The sequence below is a fragment of the Amaranthus tricolor genome, chromosome 16 (genome assembly GCF_026212465.1).
Source record: "Amaranthus tricolor cultivar Red isolate AtriRed21 chromosome 16, ASM2621246v1, whole genome shotgun sequence".
Taxonomy (NCBI): Eukaryota; Viridiplantae; Streptophyta; class Magnoliopsida; order Caryophyllales; family Amaranthaceae; genus Amaranthus; species Amaranthus tricolor.
In genome coordinates this window covers 19,255,511-19,278,482 of record NC_080062.1, presented here as the reverse complement: position 1 = coordinate 19,278,482, position 22,972 = coordinate 19,255,511, and the positions used below count along the sequence as shown (strand labels likewise).

Genomic DNA, 22,972 nt, shown 5'->3' with positions numbered 1-22,972 from the left:
TAAGACAAAATCGTCTCAGATAGCGATTTGTTAAACAAATTTGACATGCCATTAATTAAGATAACAATTTCATTTAAACAAAAATAAAAAATATAGATTTTAAATATCATCCTACATGGACCATATGTGGATAAATAAGTTTCGCTACTTCACAAATTAAAAATTATATTATAAAAATTTTTTTTATTTACCTATAATTATTCATTCCTCTACATTACTTCATAATTATTTTTTAACACCCTTGAGAACAATAACCTAATTTTTTAATTTGACTTTTTTCTGCATAAACCTAATTTAAAATTTTGAATTTTTTCCACATTAACCTAAATTTTAAAATTTGACTTTTTTGACATTAACCTAAATTTTAAATTAGACTTTTTTCGACATTAATATTTTGCAAAGTTCGTCCGGATTAAAGGAAGGAATCGTGGCACTCTTACATCCTTTCATATGACGCAGACGTCATGCGTATTAATTTAGCTATAGGCTATATACATCCCCGTCCCCTGTCCGATGTCCCTTCCATACTTAAAACTCAGCTCAAATTAATGCTGAATGTGCTTGAAAATGGCGATATCTCTGGCAGCGTTGAAAATAACTTTCATGGCATTAGGGACTCTGATGGTAGCTACTCTTATCTATACTCTCTCTATTGATGGACTTCCTTTCCGGAATGACCTCCTCACCCCGTAATTTTCTCTTACTTTCTCACCATATTTATACATACTTACATTTCTTTAGTTTTCGATTATACTCCTAATAGATTATATGGAAATAACTCGGTAATTATATGCACCTCTATTTATATTAACTTGTTTTACCAAAAGAATCAATTGTAAAAATTTCTTTGTAAAGGTTGGGTGCATCCAATCCTAAATTCAAATGCCAGTTAATGATATTCAATGTTGTTGCTGTAATTTTCATCTGGTTTTTGCTAATTTATGATTCTATTGAGTTTACACGTTGATTTGTGCATGAAAGGACTATATTCACTAAGTTCTATCCAGTAATCATTTTAGGAAAATTAAATGTCTTCTTTTTTTTTTTTGGAAAAAATTGCATGTAACTAGTCAAATCTTGGTCAATAATTGTTTATCATGTCAAATTTCAAGTATTGAGTTGTTTGGGACGAATTTTGAATTTAGTTCTCATCCAACACGCTTTTCCTTTTGGCAATTGGTGATCCAAACATCATGCGACTTGCTAACATGACTGCTACATGTACTACTGTGTACTGTCATGCTATATGCATAGCTACGTTAGAAAAAGGGTCCCTTGTGTACATCCACGTCAAAAAGGGGCTACATATATAGTTACGTCAGCAAGTTATCTAATGTTCAGGTCACCAATATAGTTTGTTGGATGAAAACTAAGTTTAAAATTCGTCACATGAAACACAATACTTGAAGTTCGACCTAATAATCTATTGAACGACCTTAGTAGCATACATCGTCTACAATCTCACAAAGACATCTTTATTGAGTGAATCTTCTCACTATAGAAGTATAACATCACCAAAACCAAACAAGAAAAGTGTGTTTAAACTTGGAGTTATAATCAGTCAAATAATATGGATCTATTACTAGTCTATATGCTTCAACGTAGCTTTTTCTCCTTCAGAATGTTGGGACTCTCTTTACTTAGAGAAAACTTATGTTAATCCATTTGATAATCTATTTGATAATTCTTGAAGCAATTTTGATATATAATGCCTTCTTCTCGATAATTCTTGAAACAATATTGATATTTGACAATCCGTAGCTGAGTAAGGGATAAGGGAAACAATTTCCTTCTTCTCGAATGCCTTAATCCCAAACGATGAGCTTGATTGCTCCTCGTAGATATGACCAAGTTTTACTTGGTAGTCACCTAGCCAACTCTATTACCCTACGTGGGCTTGAATGCGGCAATGAGTTATGACAAACTCATAGCTGGAGTCGAAAATAATCACCTCCAAATTGCTTATCACACTGGGGATGGGAGCTTTTTATTTTCCATTGGGATAATACTATAGGCTAGCTGTTCATTTTGGTTATTGGTTCACTAAGATTGGGTGGCTTGAGAGATTTGTAAGGGATCGGGAAATTCCTCATACACTTGATTTCAACTTGCTTTATTGGTTTCTTGTTCATAGATCCTGTAAAGCGAGTTTCTTCTCTCCTACCTTTTCTGCTTGTCTTTGTAGTCACACATTGATCGTTTTTCTAATGTGTTGCAGATGGATGAAAACAACTTTGCTGGACTTCTACATCAACGTCACAGTTTTGGCGGTATGATATGTACATCTTATTACTTCCTTATAATTAGGAATAAGCCCTCAAGTGAGACATCATTACTATTCGACGTAAACATGAGATTTTATAGGTTTTTTTTTATTTGACGTCTAAAAGTTCAACTCAGTATAGAGACTGAAATTGTAGCAAAAAAAAGTTCTGTACTGGAGAAGGCATTTAGGGGTGTATTTATTCAATTCGTCTTCAAATGATTCTTTTTATTTTTATGTAGATGTAAACTGCTTCAAGCAGCTCGAACATATAAACAACGGAAATAACATTTCATTGGTGCTTTACAGTCATTATGGCTTTGAGTTGCGTTTATATATTTGTATTGCTTCCAAGATCTGTTTAGTTATAAAGATAAGGGTTGTTTGGTTATCAGGATTGTGAAAGGGAAAGGAGTCATGGATTCATATTATGTTATGTTTGGTTGCCTTTTTTTTAATTAGCTTAACTTCTATATATTTTGGTAAGAGTAATAAGTATGATTAATTCAAAATCTATATGGATGATTTCCTTCTCATTCAAGGTATTATTCCACTCGCACTACTCTTCATTAAGACTATTCTTCTACTGCCACTTTCTCTCTCCTAAGTGCCCTTCAATTTGCATTAAGTACCAACCATCCGCTATAGCCAATTACTCCTCTATTGCTGCATTCACACCTAACTTTCAACAAGAGCCGTCGTAACCGTTCTATCCGACCTAATTACTCTGCAAGAACCAATACCTGCCTCGCACCACCATCCAAGCCCCCATCAACTTCCTTCTTTTCAGCCAAAATTCTTACATTAGCACTATGCAACTGAAATCAATCCACAACACCATTATCCCACAATGATTCTTGAGCTGCCCGCAATTCTTTCAGAATCTTAAAATGAGGAAAAATGCACCCTTAGGACCAACATGTTTAGCTTTATCGGTGGAGACGTGTGGATGGTAGATGCCTATGTTAAACTTCTTTACAATCATAGAAAGAACCCATAGCTGTGGGACCATGTATTGACTTGACAATGCTATTCTATCTTTAGTGATCTTTGTCCGTCTTGCACAAACACAAACTCTAAATTTCTTTTATATTGCTAAAAAGTTGTTGATATAAGAATACATGTCCAGATTTCCCTGCTTATCTATGTAACTCTCAACCTTTCATCAGAGAAGTATCCAATAAACGCAGGATTCAAAAACTATCACTCGCTCAGAGTTTATAGGATAAATAATGATCTTTTGCTGTTTTGCGTCAATTGCTAATGTCTCTGTTTAATCTAGTGCACCTGAATTCTAATGGGAGGAAATGACCATTTAGCATACGATAATTGTAGCATTATAGTTACAAATGCAAAAGATAGTTCAAATACTTTAATCAAATCAGTCACTTGCAAATTGCAATTATTCAAGACAATAAGTAGTTTACTTAGATATCCGTAATATGTTGATGCAGCACACTTATCATCATGGACATGCTTCACAGCTTGTATTCATTGATAATCCTGTTTTTAAATGTTCATTATGAGAATACTTGTATGCACCTTTCATTCTACACTGCCGTGATGATGCTAGAGGGTAGAATTGTAAAACGAAAAGTATACTAGGAATTGATGGAAACTGTGAAATTGTTTTGTAAGTACTTGTAAGTAATTATGCTTATTAATTTCAGTATTGATAAGTGAAATTGTGCTAAGCGAAATTTGTGAAAGTCAACATGAAGTTGAACCTAACTCTTCTTTATAGGTCACATTACTCAATAGATTCTGTTTATATTGTTGAAATAAGGGACCCATATGAGGCCATCTAATTTCGGGTTTTTCAATTATTATAAAGTTTGACCCATGTTACTAGTAATAGCTTGAAACAGTTTATTTGAAACATATTTTCTCTATATTATCTGATAAGAATCAACTTTGATTACTCTTTTGTATTTTTGCCCTGGAAGTGTGTATATTTAAACTACACTCAACGTAACATTTATGATTGAGCAAAAGGTACCTAATTTAAAAGGAAGCTAAGACATCAATTTTCTTGAAAATCTCAGCTAATTATTGAAATCTCACTCTTGGTGTTGTGAAAAATTTGCATTTTGTGATATGGAATGTCAATACTAAAATACTGTTCTTAGTTGTAACTTTTCTGATGTATGAAGAGAATAACATTCTTGGAAGCAAACTGCTTTATGTTTGCTTAACTGATTGCTAAGTAGGACTTTTTTTGCTATAATCTGTGTTTCGGTAATGAAACAAGGAAGTGCAAGAGACACTTGAAATAACTGAAGTGGGAGTGTTATCAAAGTCAACGGTCAACAAATTGGAAGTGAAATGTAACCCTCCCGTGGAAGTGACCTGAAGTCCTGCAACACAACACGTTAGCCTTGCCCGGGGTGATCTTTCGGAAAACCCCTCCGACGCTAAAGTCAGATCGGAGATGAGAGATCAGTGAATGAACAATAGTAAATTGAATGCAAGAAGGTAGATATCAAGATATTGGTTGTTTATATTTTGGCGTATTGATGAAGAAGATGATGAATAGAGATCTTGGTAGAGTTTTGGTATGGTATTTTTTCTTTGGGGGGTAAAGGATGCTGGCTGCCTCTATTTATAATGGTAGGGGAAATTTATTTCTGGTAGAGACTAAGACATCATGGGGGTGATGGGCAGTAGTGGTGGAGAGGTTAATAGTGGGTAGTTACTTTAGGATTTAAGGAAGTTATTTACTTCGGTTGAGCAGACTGTACGGGATGTCATAAAAGCCCCTTGACTAAAAGCCAAGGTCAACGGTGAGTCAAAGGGTTGTTAAGTATTTTCACTACGACAATTATTAAATAAATAAACAATTAAATGCTACCATAACAATCTGAATATTCATTGCCATGTTTATTCATGACTTGATGCATCTTATCACCTATCCAGTGTTTTGAGCTTTCTTGCATACAATACCCTGAGTTGTAATGTTTTTACATTCAATATAGAATAGCCATATACTTCAATGATTCAGTAGTGTGCTCAACTAATACATCACTATTGTTTGACTGTTTATACACAAATTATAGAATAGCTAATTAGTGTGGTGTTTGGAGCACTCGTACCATATTTTCATATAATTTAAGCAATTATGAAAGTCAAGAATGAGAATTAAATTGCCATTGTGTATCCGACATCCTTGTCAACACATTACCTGTGTTAAATTTTAGAATAAGCTAAAGAACACTTTTTTATTCAAATCATCATTGACATACCTTGAATCAGATATGGGTCATCTACAAGGAATCAAGTTGGATCGCAGCAATACTTTGGGTGATTCTTCTAGTTTGTCTTGGGAGGTATGTTATTTATGGATCAACTCCAATAACATAACCTTACATACATATCTCTAAAGAAATTGAATAAGTTTCAAACTTGCACTTCCTCTAGTATTGTACTCCCTCCATCAAGTTGAAGTGTGGATCTATTTTAATGTTTGTTACTTTAGTCTTCAACTGCTCAGTCCGGTTCTCCTTTACTATTTTTTTGTTTTTGTAAGGAAATCGTTTGAAATGATGTATCAAGTGGTGTCATGGAAATAAATGGTCTGTGTGTGAATGGTGAAACAAAAAATATAACATCCAAGAATTTAGGTAGAAAACCTTCTCAATGCGTACCTCTGGTTTTTTGTTTTCACAACTTGCCACTGACAATGTGCATCTAGTATAGAAATGAAAATATAAATTGCTTGAAGTATGGATCTAATACTGAAAACGAAAATGTCACTGACAATATGTACCCCATGAAAATGCCACTGAAATATGTACCTGAAAGGTTGAATATGTGCCTCCGGTTTTTTGTTTTCACAACTTTAATTGATTTTCACGCCATCCTTTATATTTATATACATAGAGAGAAATATATTTATTTATTTATTTGTTTATTTCTCTTTTTCTCCGATGTGTTTTTTCATGTTAGCTTTGAACAATAAGAAATAATATGCTCGTGAATTTTCAATTTCAGTATTACAACTTGCACATACATTGTCGTTCAACTATTCAAGTTTTCAGCTGAAGAATCAACACATGATCCTATGCATCATCTTCTATTGCATCACCAGGATAAGTGAGTTGACTCTTTATACCAGTTCATATTTCTTCCTTCCGTTGCAGTTTTTTCTAATGTTTTGATCCTGTAGAGACTAGTATGTAAGTAACCGTAGCCCTGGGGAAAGTTTCTGATTCCCTTGCAGGATTTGCACTTCGAAGCAGCTGCTACTGAATTGAATATTGACATTCATTACTGGGCAATAACTGGCAATTAACTTTGTGTCTATGGTTTTGCTAACTCAGTAGGAAGGATGTGAGCTGGAGCTTCTGTCAACTCGTCACAGCAAAAATTTTCTTCATTGCTCTGGGTTGTCTTATGCTTGGAACCTTGCTTTACACTATCATAGTTTATGGTTCACCATTCAATAAGGAGGTTTTAACGCCGTAAGCTTTTAATTTATGCCAAATATTTTTTCAAAAGGATGTTATTAGTGAACTCAGATGTATATTTTTAATCCGATGTCAAGTGGTACAATTAAACAGAATAAATCACAGAGATCTGTTACGAGATATCACTTAAGATAAGCTATATTAGGAATAAATGGTCATTTCTTTATCTCTGATATTATACAAGAAAGAAGTTTTCAAAATTATGAAATGAGTGACTTAATTTGATTCTGATTTCAATGTAGTGTTAATTTCAGCTTTCTTTTATCTTTTCCTTCATAGTTACCAGAAGCAATTCTAAAAGTGAAGTTATGAAAGCAGCGTTTGCACATTTGCATTAAGCTTAGATGTTAAATTAGGCATTCTTGGTGTTTTTTCAAAGAAAGTTCACTGATACATGCATCAATTTCGTTTAGTGAACTGTCTTAGTATCCTAAACTCGATACATAAACAACATGCAGGTGGATGGTAGCTACACTAATTGATTTCTACATCAATGTTTCAGCTCTATCGGTATATTGAACTGTTTATTATTTCTTTCTCTGTGAATTTCATTACTGTGACTTCCTTTTTTTTATTTGCTTATGGCATATTTTTGATTTGTTTGTCGTATTTGTATGATATTGTACTAGAGCCTACCTGATGAATTTGGGGACTGATTTACCTTTGTTTAAATTATTAGATTTCTGCTAAGAGTTTAGGGAAAAATGGCGATCTACCACTTTGATTGTCGATGTAAATTTACATATGTGCTTCGTGTTTGAATCAAGGCAATGCATCTTGTAGCTCCATGAGAATTGGTCTTAAAAGCATCAATGGCTTCTGTTGATATCCTTGTTAATATTTTCATGTGTTTTAATTGAAACTTATCTCATCTATCAGTGGTATTTTGTATTGAGATTTACTAGGTAAATAACGGTAAATCACTTGTAGGTGGCAAGTATGTATTGGTTTATGACTTAAATTTTTTTTTTCTTTTTTTATTTTGATTATTTTATTAATTTTTCTTGTCTTTTTATGTGATTTACAAATAACCGTGATTAACTTAGATTTTCTAATTTTGTATTCAGGATATTTAACCTTTGATTTATGTGATTGCAGGTTTGGGTCAGCTACAAGGAATCTAGTTGGTTTACCGCAGTCATCTGGAAAGTTTTGCTAATATGTTTTGGAAGGTAAAACCTGTTAAGCTATTTGTTTCCTTGTTCCTATTAAACCTGTCTTAATGTTGTATTCTGTATCTCCTTGCTTTTCAAGTTGCTGCTAGTTATAGCAGCTAACAAAATTAAGGAAGGTAGGTAGGTTAGAATATTAGAAGTAGGGCGTTTACGTTTTGGGTTAAAGAGAATATAATTTTGAGGGAGTGAAATTGTTCTACGAGTCTACGACTAAATCATAAATTCTAAGAACAAACAAGGAGTGGCCTAACCTAATTCGATTACTAAAATAGCAATGAAATAAATCATATCATACTATTTAATAATTTTGCAGCTAAATGACAAATGGTAGTCTAACAGCCATTTGCCAAATGCGGCAATCTTATTGGTTAAATCAATTTGTCGTGGCAACAATACTTTCGAATCTAATCTACAAAAAATATATATTTAAAAAAATGTTAGATTGTACTATTACTAAATAAAATCCTTATATATAACAATTGTATCCAAGGCTTAATTTTATCTTAAAAATAAATTCATTAAAAATAATACGATCAGAAAATCTTCTTCTATTATTTGCTCTTATTTTAAATATTTTTGAAACATATGCCTAATCAACTATATATTTTTTTCTTAGAAAACATTTCTTAAATTAACTAGACAATATTTTTATCAAACATAAATGTAATTTGAAAACACTTTTTTAAAATTAAAAAATTTGACATTTAATTTGAAAAAACTTTTTATTAGTTTTTCATTTAACTATTTAGTAAGTGTTTTTTTAGTTAAATTTAATTTATGATTATATTAAATTTTGTTATACTGATATATTAAATGACATTATTATTTTACGTTTTACTGCATTTAATAAAGAACACACTAATATATATTTAAGTAATTAATACCTGATCAATAAAAATATAATTAAAAAAGGAATTAGGGATATAAAAAATATATATAATTACATCTTTATCTTAAATTTACATTTAAATATAATTCCATACCAAAAAACACCATGCAGTACACGGGTTTATACTAGTAAATCATATAATATAATATATAAATACTATTAAAAGAACTATAAATGACAAATGGCATATCTTTAGAACTTTGCCAGATGCCATGATTTTATAAGATTTTATTTAATTACAGGGCGTAAAATTATCGATTTGGTAATTCCTTGTAATTTTAGTTTAACTTTTGATTGAACTGTTAAAATTAAGATATCTATTATTTATTTTAGTAAATATTTAAGTTATATCTTATAATTGTTAAATTTAACTTTTGATAGAACTTTAAAATAGATGTTTAATTTTTAGAAATTATTTAAATTTTATGTATTAAATGATTGTTACTGCACAATTTTTCGGACCAGAAACAAATCATATCATATAATCATATAAATACTATCAAAAGAACTATAAAATGACAAATGACATATTTTTAAAGCTTTGCCAAATGTCATGATTTTATACGATTTTATTTAATTGCATGGCATAACATTATCAAGTTGGTAAATTCCTTGTAACTGTTAAAATTAACTTTTGATTAAATTGCTAAAATTAAGATATCTATTATGTATTTTAGTAAATATTTAAGTTGTAATATTTTAGTATACCATCTTATAATTGTTAAAATAAACTTTTGATGGAACTTTAAGTAGATGTCTATTATTTATTTTGATAAATATTTAAATATTATTAGGTATTAAATTAGTAATAAATAAGACATAATTAAATTATTTTTTAACACAATTTCAGCTACAAATACATGACTTTTAAATTGGTCAATCACTGAAATATATATACACTTAAATTTTTGGAATATCACAAACAATTAGAGCTGTTCAAATGTGACCCAACCCGAAAATTCGAATCGAAACCGAAAGTTAACCGATCCGAAAATATATTTCTTTTTTAGGTTTATCAAACCGACATTATCTGAAATCGAAGTTACACCCGAACCGATTTACGAAAATCTAAAATCAAACCTGAACTACGACCGATTTTTATAACTGACATATAACCGTTAATCGAGATTATCCGAACCTAATAGTGACCAATCCGAGTCATACCCGACCCGAATCATGCTCAAAACCGAACTTGATCCAGCTAAAATCGACTTAACCCGAGCGAATTTTTAATCGAAATGCTATAAATCTAAACCAATTTTTAACATAAAGATATGATCGACTCATATTCAATCATCTTATTAGTTAATCTAATAAAGTAATAGAAATTTTAACAAATTGAGTTTTATACATAAATGGTTTCATATATTTAGAGTTAATAATCAATGGTCAATGTTTATTTAACTATTTTTATTCAAATTAGATGAAAAATGATAAAACTTTAATTTTAATTTACAGTTAAACTAGTAAAAGTAACAAAGTAATAATCACTAATTGATTTGCATTTTAATTTTTTTTCCTTAACTAAGGGGAATCTTATCATTAATTAAATAATGTCTAACAACTTAATTTGATATTGACTCGATCTATAGTAATTAGTAATTCGTAGCCGAATCCTACTAGAAAATAATACCCGAACCCGATCGAACCAATTATTAACCGATGACAGGTCGAAACCGATTGACTACTCAACACGAACTTCAACCGACACCGAACCGATGCTAACCCGATAGCTCAAATAACGGATCTTCAACTGAACCGTGACTAACCAACCTGACTCGAGTGTGACCCGCCGTAACACGCATCCGAAAAATAACCGATCCGAAATACAACTGAACCGAATGACACCCATCCAAAACCGACCCGATCACCCGAATGAACACCTCTACAAACAATCTAATCAAGTAATGAGAAGAATTACAGTGAAGGGTTTTTTTGATCCTGAGAGAGAATAGAGAAAGAGAGAAAGAAGAAATTCTGTTGATATAGTTTTTCTGTATATGCTAGAATATATTGCATGCTTACAAAAAGAGTTTTTATATGTAGTTACAAGTAGCTTAGTACAAAGTATATTGTTCTGTTATTGCATAACAAAATACTAACAAACTACTGCTGACTCCTCATCTAACATATCATGGTGAGTATCATCATCATCCCCCTCAAGCTGGGGATTGTATCTGGATATATACCTAGCTTGGACTTCAGCTTGTTATGCTGTAATGACCCCAGAGCTTTGGTCATGATGTCTGCAAGCTGTTCTGCTGAAGGAGTATATGTCAACTGAATTAATCCTTTAAGAACTTTGTCACGAGTGAAGTGACAATCAATTTCTATGTGTTTGGTACGTTCGTGAAACACAAGATTTTTACCAATATGAATAGCACTTTGATTATCACAATACAAGGTCACTGGTTGCAAATTTGTCACACCCAATTCTGTAAGAAGTCTGACCAACCAAGTTGTCTCTGAAGATGCTGAAGCCATTGCTCGATATTCAGCTTCACTTGAGCTCTTGGAAAGAGTTGATTGCTTCTTAGATTTCCAAGACACTAGAGATTTTCCCAATAACAAGACATATCCTGTTACTGATCTTCTAGTATTGGGGCATGCTGCCCAATTTGAGTCTGAATATGCTGTCAGAGTCAAGTGATTTGTAGCATATAGAAGAATTCCTTGACCCAAGGTGTATGAAACATATCTCAACACATGATGCAAGGCCTGTACATGATGCACTCTGGGCTGATGCATGAATTGACTCAGAGTCTGTATTGAAAAAGACAGGTATGGTCTTGTGTGACTCAAGAAGTTCAACTTCCCTACTATCTTCCTATAATGTGCAGGATTTGCTTACAATTCTCCATCATCAATCATAAGCTTCACATTTGCAGGTAGAGGAGTTTTAGCCGCTTTTGATACATCCATATTACAATCAAGAAGCAACTCCTTTGTGAATTTCTTTTGTGTCATCACAATACCATTCTGCAATTTACAGATTTCTATCCCCAAGAAATAGTTTAGTGTTCCCAAGTCTTTGATACTGAACACAGAGTGTAAATGGTCCTTGAACAATAAAATTTCTGCTTCATTTGAACCTCTCACTATTATATCATCAAAATATATTACTGCTACTGTGATATCATCAACAACATCTTTGATGAACAAGGAATAGTCATTTTTAGACTGTTTATAACCCATATGCTGCAGTTCAGAATTTAACTTTGCATACCACTGCCGTGAAGCTTATTTAAGTCCATACAAAGACTTGTTAAGCTTGCAGACATAATTGCTTGGATTGTTAACTCCTTGAGGAACTCTCATATAAACTTCTTCTGTAAGTTCTCCATGCAGAAATGCATTATTAATGTCCAATTGATACAAATTCCATTTCTTGCTTGCTGCAAAAGCCAATAAACACCTCACAGTTGCTATTTTAACCACCGGTGAAAAAGTTTCAAGTTAATCAATTCCGTATTTTTGTGTAAATCCTTGAGCAACCAGCCTTGCTTTTAACCTCTCAATGCTTCCATCTGCGTTAAGCTTCACCTTGTAAACCCACTTACAGCCAATTGGTTTCTTTCTTTTTGGTAAAGGCACCAATTTCCATATATCATTAGCAACCAATGCATCTAACTCCTTTTTCATGGCTGCTATCCACCCTGCATCTTGAGAGGCTTTTAAGTAGCTAGAGGGTTCTGAAATTTCTGAGACCTTGTTTATCAGCACTTTCATTGGAGAAGGGAGGACATCAAATTGTACAATATTACACCAATGATTATGCAAAAAATTTGCTGCACACACATACTTATCCAAATATGCAGGTCTTTTCTTTGGCCTGTCTGATTGTCTTGGTTGAGAAACAGAGTTGGGTATATTTTGTGGAGCTAAAGTGTTTGAGGAATTGGAGGAACCAAGTTCTGCAGAAATAACAATGTTATCATGTTCTGCAATCAGAGTATCAGAAAATTCTTGAAATGGTTCTGGTATTGGGTAGTTCATGTTTAGGTTTAAGGATGTGTTTATGGGAAGAAAAATTGGATATTTTGTGGTGTTGTCTTGTGTTTCATAGTGAAAGGGTAAATGTTTCTTATAAAAAATTACATCTCTAGAAACAATCATTCTTTTTGTCTCTAAATCATACACCTTAAAGGCTTTCTGATTTGGTGGATAACCCAATAGAACACAAGGTGAAGACCTCTCATCAAATTTTGTTCTACCAGTTTTCAAAGTTGATACATAACACAAACAACCAAAAACCTTCAAGTGACTCAGATCTGGTTTCTTTCCATTCAACAACTCATATGGAGAAGCAAAATTCACTGAACTCAAATGGCATTCTGTTGATTACATGAGTAGCAGTCAACAAGCACCCACCCCAAAACTTTATAGGAACTCTAGACTGAAAATATAATGCCCTTGCAGTCTCTAATAAATGTCTGTGCTTCCTTTCCACGACTCCATTTTGCTGTGGAGTATCAGGACAAGATTTCTGATGTTTAATCCCATACTTTCTATAAACAAGCAAAATATCGCCTTCACATAGCTCTTTGGCATTATCACTCCTTATACATAGCACTAGACTGCTGTATTGAGTCTTAATGAAAACAAGAAAATCAGAAATAATATTCACAGCATCAGTTTTATTCCTCATAAGAAATGTCCATGTATTTCTTGAGAAATCATCTACAATGGTAAGAAAATAGTTAAAGGCATCATGAGTCTTATTCTTATATGGGCCCCATGTATCTACATGAAGTAATTCAAAACATTTCTCAGCTTTAGACAAACTTACAGGAAAATGTTTTCTCGTCTGCCTAGCCTTATGACAAACTTGACAAATCACCTGACTTCCTACTTTATTGTCAAAAACAGAATTAACTAGATGCAACTTATTGAAAGGCATATGTCCCATTCTAAGGTGCTAAAGTTTTGCATCTTCAGCAATTTTACCAACTTTAGCTGCTGCAACCTCCTAAGTCTGTATCTTCTCTGACTTTATCATAGTTCTGTCATCAATAGCATATAACCCAGACACCAATTTACCAAGCACCACTGACTGACTCAAAGTTGGTCCCTGGATTATGCATTTATCATGAGTAAATACTATCTCACAATTTAAATCTCTACATAATCTATGAGTAGAGATCAAATTGAACTTCAACCCAAGCACATGCAAAACATTCTGCAATTCTATGCCATTATCAAAGAGCACAGTTCCAATATGTTCAACTGTCACATGCTTACCATCAGCAATAGTAATTGTGTTTGGACTTTTATCAAACACTTTATAATTCTCAAACAAATCTAAACTTGAACAAATATGGTCTGTAGCACCACTGTCAACAATCCAATTTTGATTTGAACAAGATAAGAGACATGTACCTGCCACATGTACTTGAGATTTATCTGATCCCTGAATCTGTAGAGCCTTAAGAATACTGCTGAACTGATCTGAAGAGATATGAGTAACATGTTCTGCTATCTCCTCATTTCTTTCTTCCATTTGAGCTACTGCTGTAACCTTCTTGACTTTTCCTTTAGCAAAAGTGGAAGGATATCCATGGAGCTTAAAACACTTTTCAATTGTATGTCCAGGAATTCTACAATGCTCACAGTAAGGTCTCTTCCCTGCTATCACCAATCTGTTTCCATTAGATGACTGAAAAGATTCTAGAACCGTGATAATGATTCTTGTAGTTCCTTTTATAATCTGCAGCAAACACCATAGCTCTATTACTTGATTCTTCATCAATCAAGCTTGCTTGCCTCTGTTTTTCTTCTTGTATGAGCAGTTTATATGCCATAGAAATGGTCGGCAAAGGCTGCATCATCAAGATATTAGTTCTTACAGCAGTAAACTTATTATCCAGCTTCATAAGCAACCGTACCCGCCTTTCTTCTTGCTGTTGTTTCATGAAAGTTTGATTACAGGTACAACCAGCACTTGTACAAGAAGGCAATGGATTTATCTGATTGATTTGATCCCAAATAGCCTTCATCTGAGTGAAAAACTCATTAATAGAAGTTTCTTGACCTTGTTTCAAATCTGTTAAAGATTGCTGCAAAGTGTATAACTAGGTCCTGAGGTCTGAGAAAACCTCTACTCAAAATCCTTCCATATTTCTTGAGAAGAAGTTAAAAACAAAACACTCCTAGCAATCGAACTTTCCAAGGATCTCAAAATGTAAGAAATGATTATAGCATCACATCTTTTTCATGCACTACAATTTGGATCATCTTCAGTGGGTTTCGGCAAGCTTCCATCAATGAACCCTAATTTATTCTTCGTTGCAAGTGCAATGATCATACTTCTCTTCCATTCTCCATAAGCTTCACCAGAAAATTTTTCAGAAATAATAAGCAAGGTAGTATTCTCAAATGGATTGATGTAATAAGGTGAAGTTGGATCAGAGGTTACTGCAATTGACGAATTTGTCGCCATGTTCAAGCAAAAGAAAAAGAAATCTGTATAAACGAAAGAAACAATAGATTGATTTATTCAATTCTATGATATTATCAAAGAAAAATTGCTCAAACTCTCACGATTTCTTGTAGAAATCTGCAGAAATTCGAAGTTATTATAATTAATTTCACTGTAATAATCGAAAGATTTGAAGATCTTTGAACTCCCGCTTTGATCCCATGAGAAGAATTACTGTGAAGGGTTTTTTTGATCTTAAGAGAGAATAGAGAAAGAGAGAAAGAAGAAATTCTGTTGATATAGTTATCCTGTATATGCCAGAATATATTGCATGCTTAAAGAGTTTTTATATGTAGTTACAAGTAGCTTAGTACAAAGTATATTGTTCTGTTATTGCATAACAGAATACTAACAAACTACTGCTTACTCCTCATCTAACATATCATGGTGAGTATCATCATCAAGTATAATATAATTTACTTCGAAATTGATTACACATATAGTTAGCAATAAATAAGACATAGTTAAATTATTTTTAACACGATTTCAACTACTAATACACTGACTTTTAAATTGATCAATTAATGAAGTATATATACACTTAATTTTTGGAATATCACAAACAATCTAATAAATTAATAATATAATTTACTTCGAAATTGATTACACATGTAAGGAAATTGAAATTATATATGCAAGATTTTAGTGATTTTTAAAATTCTACAAATCAATGAAATTAAATAATTGTCTCTTCAAAATTAGAAATTTGTCAAAATAATTTAGTTAAATATATTATATACAGTTGGTGAGATTCCAATAAACAATCATATGTACTTCTTACTTCTTAGACATCAATTACCATGCAAATTATTATATATTTAATAATTCTACATACAATTGAAAACTTTTTTTATTATGTTATATTTATTTATAAATAAAATTCTAAAACATCCGTGCATTATTGCACGGGTTTCTGCACTAGTATATATATATATATATATATATATATATATATATATATATATATATATATATATATATATATATATATATGATCTAATAGGAAGGGATTTAAAAATAAAAGGATAGGAAATAATTTCATCCGTCAGATCTTAAATTAATGGTCCATCTTGTACGCGGTTCAGAACAAAAAATAAATTGTGATGTTTTCTAAATTAATATGTGATGCTTTCTTCATAATCATGTGTTAATAGATCGTTTGCTATGACAACTTTTTTTAAACCGTTAGATCTTAATTAATCAACGGTAGCTATTTCTTCCTATCCTTCCTATTTTCGCACCCTTTCTTATTGGATCTCTACCCCATATATATATATATATATATATATATATATATATATACTTTTATACTAATAATTTCATGCATCACACGAGTTTTTTGTACTAGTAAAATATAAATTAAGTATGATTGATTAATAGTGTAAAAAAACAAATGAGACAAGTAAATTGAATTTGAGAGAGTATATTATTTAGAGTTGACAAGACTTAAAAAATGGAGAGAAGTTGTAAAGAAATGATCACAACATTAATCTATATTTTGTACTATAGTTGACCTAAATACTACTCCTAATTGATTAATTAAATTTATATTAATAAAAATCCTAAATTTATTTCTAAAAAAATTAATTTATCAATAGAATTTAATTTTAATAGTTGATAACAAGAGAGTAACCACTGGCTACTATAGTATTCACGTTAAATAAGAGTATGATATTTATATAAACAATTTTAATGTTTTATTTAAGTCTTGTTATTATTCTTAATATACAGGTTATTATTATTTTTATTTTTACTACTAAGCAGCCCCTTCAAATCCGATATCGGAAACAGTTGATATAGTTCGCATATGTTGGCTTTCTTTTGGGATTTTTAGTGATACTGCTATGTCATTACTTAACTTATGTGAAGCAGTGCTCTAGAATAGTTAGAAACAACTAATGTTCTCTATCCTTTTCAGCATTGCGACTTGTGCATACGTTGCGCGCCAGCTTTTTTCACTCTCTCCTCATGATCCCATGTACCTCGTACTTTTGAACAAGCGTCAAAGGCAAGTATAGTTCAATTTTCATTTTATACCTATTTATAAATCTGATTGTTGTGCCCATTTGAACTTGAAAGAGTGTAATAGAACTTGTACGGCGTCATCAATTGTCAAAAGTAAATAAACTATTTCCTTCAAACAGAAATGGAAAGTAAACAGGGGCGGAGTAAAGATTTTAAAGGTCCTATTTTATTTTTACGATATTTTTTAAAATGGGTCTCTTCATTGTATCAACTGATAAAAATATTCCATTTTAGGAAAAAAATTTGCAAGACAAAATGTATTATTGTATTTTAAAATTACTTCAATCATATATATAAAAAGTTCCCAAAAAAATTACTGAAAAAGTGTTGATCAAAACTGGACATACATAACACCATTTAATATTTGAGGTCCTTATTTTTAGGGGGCCTAGGCGGTCGGCTACCCCGTATATGCCAAGAATCAGCCATGAAGGTAAGGATCATATCCATATGGAAAAGGAAATTTTATATTTATTAAATTATATTCCCTCCTATTCATACAAAGTGTCCCATTTGACTTTTCACTATTTTTTAGGTGGTCAAATCGGACCACATGTGAAAGAAAAAAAATATTATTTTTAAATTTTAATAGGGAAAAAGTGGGGTTAGTGAGTGTAAAAGTATAAAAAGGTTAAGTTTAGTAGGGGTAAATTGGTAAAATTAACACACCCAAAATATAAATGAGACATTTAAGGTGACTTGACCAAATAAGGAAATGAAAGACTTAAGATGAATAGGAGGGAATATAACAATAAGATGAGGTACATAGAAGATAATAGAGACCATCATCATCATCATACCCAGTGTATCCCGCTCATAGAAAACTATGGTCAGGGTCTGGGGGGGGAAAAACGACGACAGTTCATACCAACAGAGAAGAGTGCGGTCAAAGTGTTCCTGGACTTGAGAAAGGTCTTTAAAGAGAGAAACCTGCAACTTACAAATAGAGTAAATACAATACGTACAAATAGCTAAAAATAAAGATGAAAAAAGATAATAGAGACCAAAACAAAATAATAAAAAAAGTTGTAAACAATAGATGAAGACACTTGGTAAAGAATTTCGCGGGTTTCATTGATTTATCATTAGAGCATTGTAATATTTCTTTACATAATTGTTTAGTAACTTAGATTGGAATTAAAACAATTATGATTTCTATTGTTTCTTAGATAGTAGTTATAAGTTGCAACCACACACTAATAACTCCTAACACTAGAACATTCAAAACAACCATATAAGATTTAATCCCAATGCTGCATTAAGTGGGGTAATATTACTAATAACAATCAGCTTATGCTGTAAGATTTTACCTGTAGAGTCTATTATTTTCCTATAATTAAATATTGCAATACTATTCAATAATGTTGTGCCAAATCCCAAATCCAACTCACAATTTTATACAATAAAACCAATCTTCTTAGCTAAGGAAAGAAAACTTTGAACATGTTGTAGAGGGAGAAAACTTAAAAAACGAGTATATTATTCTTTGATCAAGGATTATTTACAAATGATGGTCATTGGCCTTATTTACAGTAAAAGTTATTCTAAACTAATTAGGATTGATATGCCTACGAAAAGTAGGCGATTGAATCCATGCATAATAAGCACGGATTGAGAATCTGATCAAGTCGTGCGTGCTTGCGCGCATTTAGTGCCTTGTGCCTTATAATGCGCGCATATGCTTCAGTTGCGAAGATATTATGGAAAATGCTTCAGTTGCGAAGATATTATGGAATAATGACATCGCATGCGAAATCTCTAGTACTTGAGTGGTGCAAGCCCCCACACACTAGATTAAAATACTAGATGACAAAGAGTTTTATCCAGCTCCCGAAAATTCTCAATTTTGTGGCCTCTAGATTTATTCCTCTCCTCCTAATCCTAAACCTATGTATTGGAGGTGTTTATATAGTAAACCACCTTTACAAAGAATAATTAGGGTGTTAAGAAACTAATTAAAAACACAGTCGTCGAATTAAATCGTGTAGAAAGGTGCAGCGGCCCACAGTCTCGACCGAGACTCTTCAATTTCATTGAAGCTACCAAGAGTCTCGCACGAGACTCAACTCGTCCAAAGTATTATTTTCCACGACCTGTAATCTCGATCGAATTGGGCAACAGTCTCGGAACAATCTCTCCGAGGTTCTAATGCCCAAAAATTCAGTCTTTTCCGCATGCAAATCTCGACCAAGAATGTTGATCGAAACATTTTCAACCAATTCCACTTGTTTCTTCCCATGTTTTAGACTTAAAACACGAAATAGTTCAAAGAGCTGTGGTGGAATGTTTTTATGTTCCTTCATCTCCATGAGTATGATAAATCAACATTGAAGTGTTTCTTGTGGATATGATCCGAAAACATTAAGATACTTAGAAACCTTATGACTATATCAGCAATGGTTCGTAATATCATTACGTTTGTACATGAACTTCTTGCTACCAAAAGGCCAATGCATATGGACACTGGCAAGGCTTAGGACTCCGACGTATAGGATGAGGGTTCAGAAACACCATTTGTGATCTTCTGTTCATTAATTCCAGTTGATCAGCAACACTAGAATTGTATGGTAGTGCAGCTTTGTATGTTCTTATATTTGACACACTTTTCACTCTGTTTCTTTATACTGCACACTTTCTGTTTCCCAGAAAACAGAAAAAAAAAAGAAAAAAGAAAAATCTGATTATACTGTTATACGCGCTCCGTTCCTTAAAAAATCTCCTATAAGGAATATTCACCTGAATTAAGAAAATTAGATACTTTTAGAAGGTGAATTTGTTTTTTTATTGAATAATAAATTTGAGGGAGGAAAAGTGAGAACCATAAACATTAAAAAATATTAAAGAAAATTAGTGAAAAAGAAAAAATAAAATTTTTAGATGGTGGAAATATTATTTATTAAATAATAAATTTTGATAGAGGAAAAGTGGGGACTATAGACATTAAAAATAATACTTCTATTAAAAGAAAGTTAGTGAAAAAATATGGTATCATAACTATTTAAAAATATTTTTATAAAATCAGTGGTAAACATGTGGATGTCATAAACAATATAAAAATATTAAAATGAAGTTAATTAAATATATATGTGGACCATTAGCATTAATAAAAATATTAAAATAAGGATGGACAAAAGTTATTTTAGTTCGAAATTTGTGCTATTCTGCTTTCCTTGTTTTGCTAACTTCGAAAATTATGTGGATCTTTCATTTTTTGATGATAGGTAACTCTGTTCATCCTTTTGACTTCAATTAGCAAGCAACGCCTAATTTTGCGTTTGTGGCAGGGCAGAAAGCAGGTATGAGACCACATCAGGGTGAACCAAGCTAAATATTTTCTATACAGTTCCATATTCATAGTATCTCAAGTGATTGAGGATGTGTTCAAGTGACATTTATGTGTGGGGTGATGGATCGTGCTAGTGGCACAAAATGCCAATAGTTTGCTTCTTGATTCAGTTTGTGTAATTGACAGTTATGTACATAATTACATATTCCAAAAATTTGTATCCAAACTATTGTTATATTATTAAGTCTCAAGATATGTACATGAAAAGTAAGTTTTTTTAAGAGTAGGCTTAAGGGAGAAAAGAGTTAGGTGAAAATTAAAGTCAGATTATTTTAAGGTACACCAATCTCAAAGGTATGTTAAATAGTAATTATTTTTCTAGTGTGAAATAGGGGTGACATGTTTAGCTTAAGGCTAATATTTTTCCAATGTCAGCTTTGACTAAAAAACAAGTGTCATCCTTTTAACAAAAATATGTCACTGTCGATGCGATATGTTACCATTTAGCCCGTTTATATCGGTAGTACTGAGTTAATAGTCATTTTTACTTGATCTTTTGTGTTTTCCAATGTTGAAAAGATTTGTTACGTTTAAAATATGAAAAAGGTAATATATTTTGGCTTTAGGGTGATATTTTTTCAATGGCAGTTTTCACTTTAAAACATGTGTCATCCTTTTAACAAGATATATCACTCCAATGTGATATATTTGTACATTTTTTGAATGGTTGTTGCATTCTTAAAGGTCTTGGTGGGTGGCAGGATCTGTTGGAATTAAGATCAAAAATTAGAGGATTGAGATTATGGCCGTAGTCAAAGTTGTTTGCTTTAAACATGTGAGGTCTCGATTTATGATTACAAGCTTGAGTGTTTCTTTTTGAACCCATGACTTTTAATTCGAGTTTAGTGTAAGGTGTTAATGCTCCCCCACAAACGGTGGTGACAAACTGTTTCAGTGAAACTTAGTAAGAATTTTATTACGTGGGAGAAGAGTAATGTCTCTTGTATGTCAGAGTAGAAGTGTCCACACATCCAAAGTATAGGGTTATCAAATTCAAGCCATGTCCAAATCTTTGGTGTTGAAGTTGCTTGGACATAGTTGAAGGGGGTTAAAGATTTTGAAATAAATCTACGTCACGATTAAAGTTCACTACTCTAGACTCCGGAGGCAACACCCAAGAAAGCTCTTCAGGAGCTTAAATTAGACAAATGTTCAATGTGAATATGAAAGTAGAGTTATTTAAATAAAATTTGGAAAACTTACTTTATTATGATTCTTTTAAATATTTATAATAGATGACTTTGTAGTAATAGTAAAACAAACTGAAGTTGTTAAGGAATTGATAAATGATGAAACATATATCGAATCACTTTGGCCCATCTATCTCATAAATTATCTTTGACTTGAACTTGACAAAGTTGAACTTTCTTAATTCTATAATAAAGCCTAATTAATATTTTACTTTAGTCCCAAACAATTTTATTATAATACAACAAATACAAATTTTTGATTTCTCCCTCCATACTATAAAGAAGTTCTCACAAAGAACGTTCACGGAAATTAAAAAAGATAGAATTTTTTAGATATTGAATATATTATTTATTTGAATAATAAATTTGATGGGGGAAAGGTGGAAAACATAAATATCAAAAACATATTAATAAAAAGTTAGTGGAAATTGGAAAATATATAAAGGCTACAACTAATAACAAATATTTTTATAAATTTAGTGGGAAATATGTAAAGATCATAAGTAATATAAAATTACTAAAATGAAGTTCGTAGAAAATATATGGGGACCATAATCATTATTATCATATTAAAATAAGGATGATAAGGTTATTTTTGTAAAAACATTTTGATATAATCAGCAAAATTTTTTACTAAAACAATAAACAAAACACTGCACAGTAACAAATAAAAACATTTTAAAAAACAACGAAGGGAGTACTTTTCTTTTCACTCTTACAAATTCTCTCTAATCTCTGCTTTCATCAAACAATAATAATGATATCTATTTTATTTGTTGAGCAGTGGCGAGTGATCCGATTACAATCACAACTGAGTCACACATGGCCAAAATCTAAGCCGGAAAAAGAGTTGGCATAAGAATAAGATCCACATAGCACAAATGACTAGAGATTCCTATCAGAATTTACTTGTGGTGTGGGTCCACCATTCTTTATATTCAGCTGTCAAAGCCATGAAAATGACACAACATTAATTAAAATTATCCTAGATCTCAATCATTCTTGATATTTAATACTCCCTCCTATAGATAAAGGGATATTTGAAATTTGCACGATAATCAAGAAGGGGTGGAGGACCACTTAAAAGTGAATGAAAAATTCTCTTTTTTTATAAAGGATATTGATATTTATGTATTATTG

At 31.8% G+C, this 22,972-nt stretch overlaps 1 protein-coding gene across 7 annotated transcripts; it reads left to right on the top strand.

Annotated features, from left to right (window-relative positions):
• Positions 1 to 459: 459 nt before the first annotated feature.
• On the top strand, positions 460 to 20,863 carry LOC130802036 (uncharacterized). Of its 7 annotated transcripts, none has more exons than XM_057665949.1 (10): positions 460 to 689; positions 2,219 to 2,270; positions 5,516 to 5,589; positions 6,254 to 6,355; positions 6,586 to 6,723; positions 7,188 to 7,239; positions 7,828 to 7,901; positions 17,190 to 17,279; positions 17,680 to 17,729; positions 20,581 to 20,863. In XM_057665949.1, exons 1-10 carry the CDS (start codon positions 556 to 558, stop codon positions 20,622 to 20,624), a joined length of 810 nt encoding a protein of 269 aa, XP_057521932.1. In that variant the 5' UTR covers positions 460 to 555; the 3' UTR covers positions 20,625 to 20,863. The 7 variants fall into 7 exon arrangements, with proteins under 7 accessions (XP_057521932.1, XP_057521934.1, XP_057521931.1 ...); XM_057665951.1 differs by having other exon boundaries at positions 6,583 to 6,723; positions 20,586 to 20,863; XM_057665948.1 differs by having other exon boundaries at positions 6,583 to 6,723.
• Positions 20,864 to 22,972: the final 2,109 nt, after the last annotated feature.

What these genes read in the sequence shown, in the direction of transcription:
- LOC130802036 (XM_057665948.1), top strand. Translation starts at nt 556, where the DNA reads ATGTGCTTGAAAATGGCGATATCTCTGGCAGCGTTGAAAATAACTTTC. An exon ending in CGGAATGACCTCCTCACCCC is followed by an intron (nt 690 to 2,218) that starts GTAATTTTCTCT and finishes AATGTGTTGCAG; the next exon opens with ATGGATGAAAACAACTTTGC. An exon ending in CTATTGCATCACCAGGATAA is followed by an intron (nt 6,356 to 6,582) that starts GTGAGTTGACTC and finishes TTGCTAACTCAG; the next exon opens with TAGGAAGGATGTGAGCTGGA.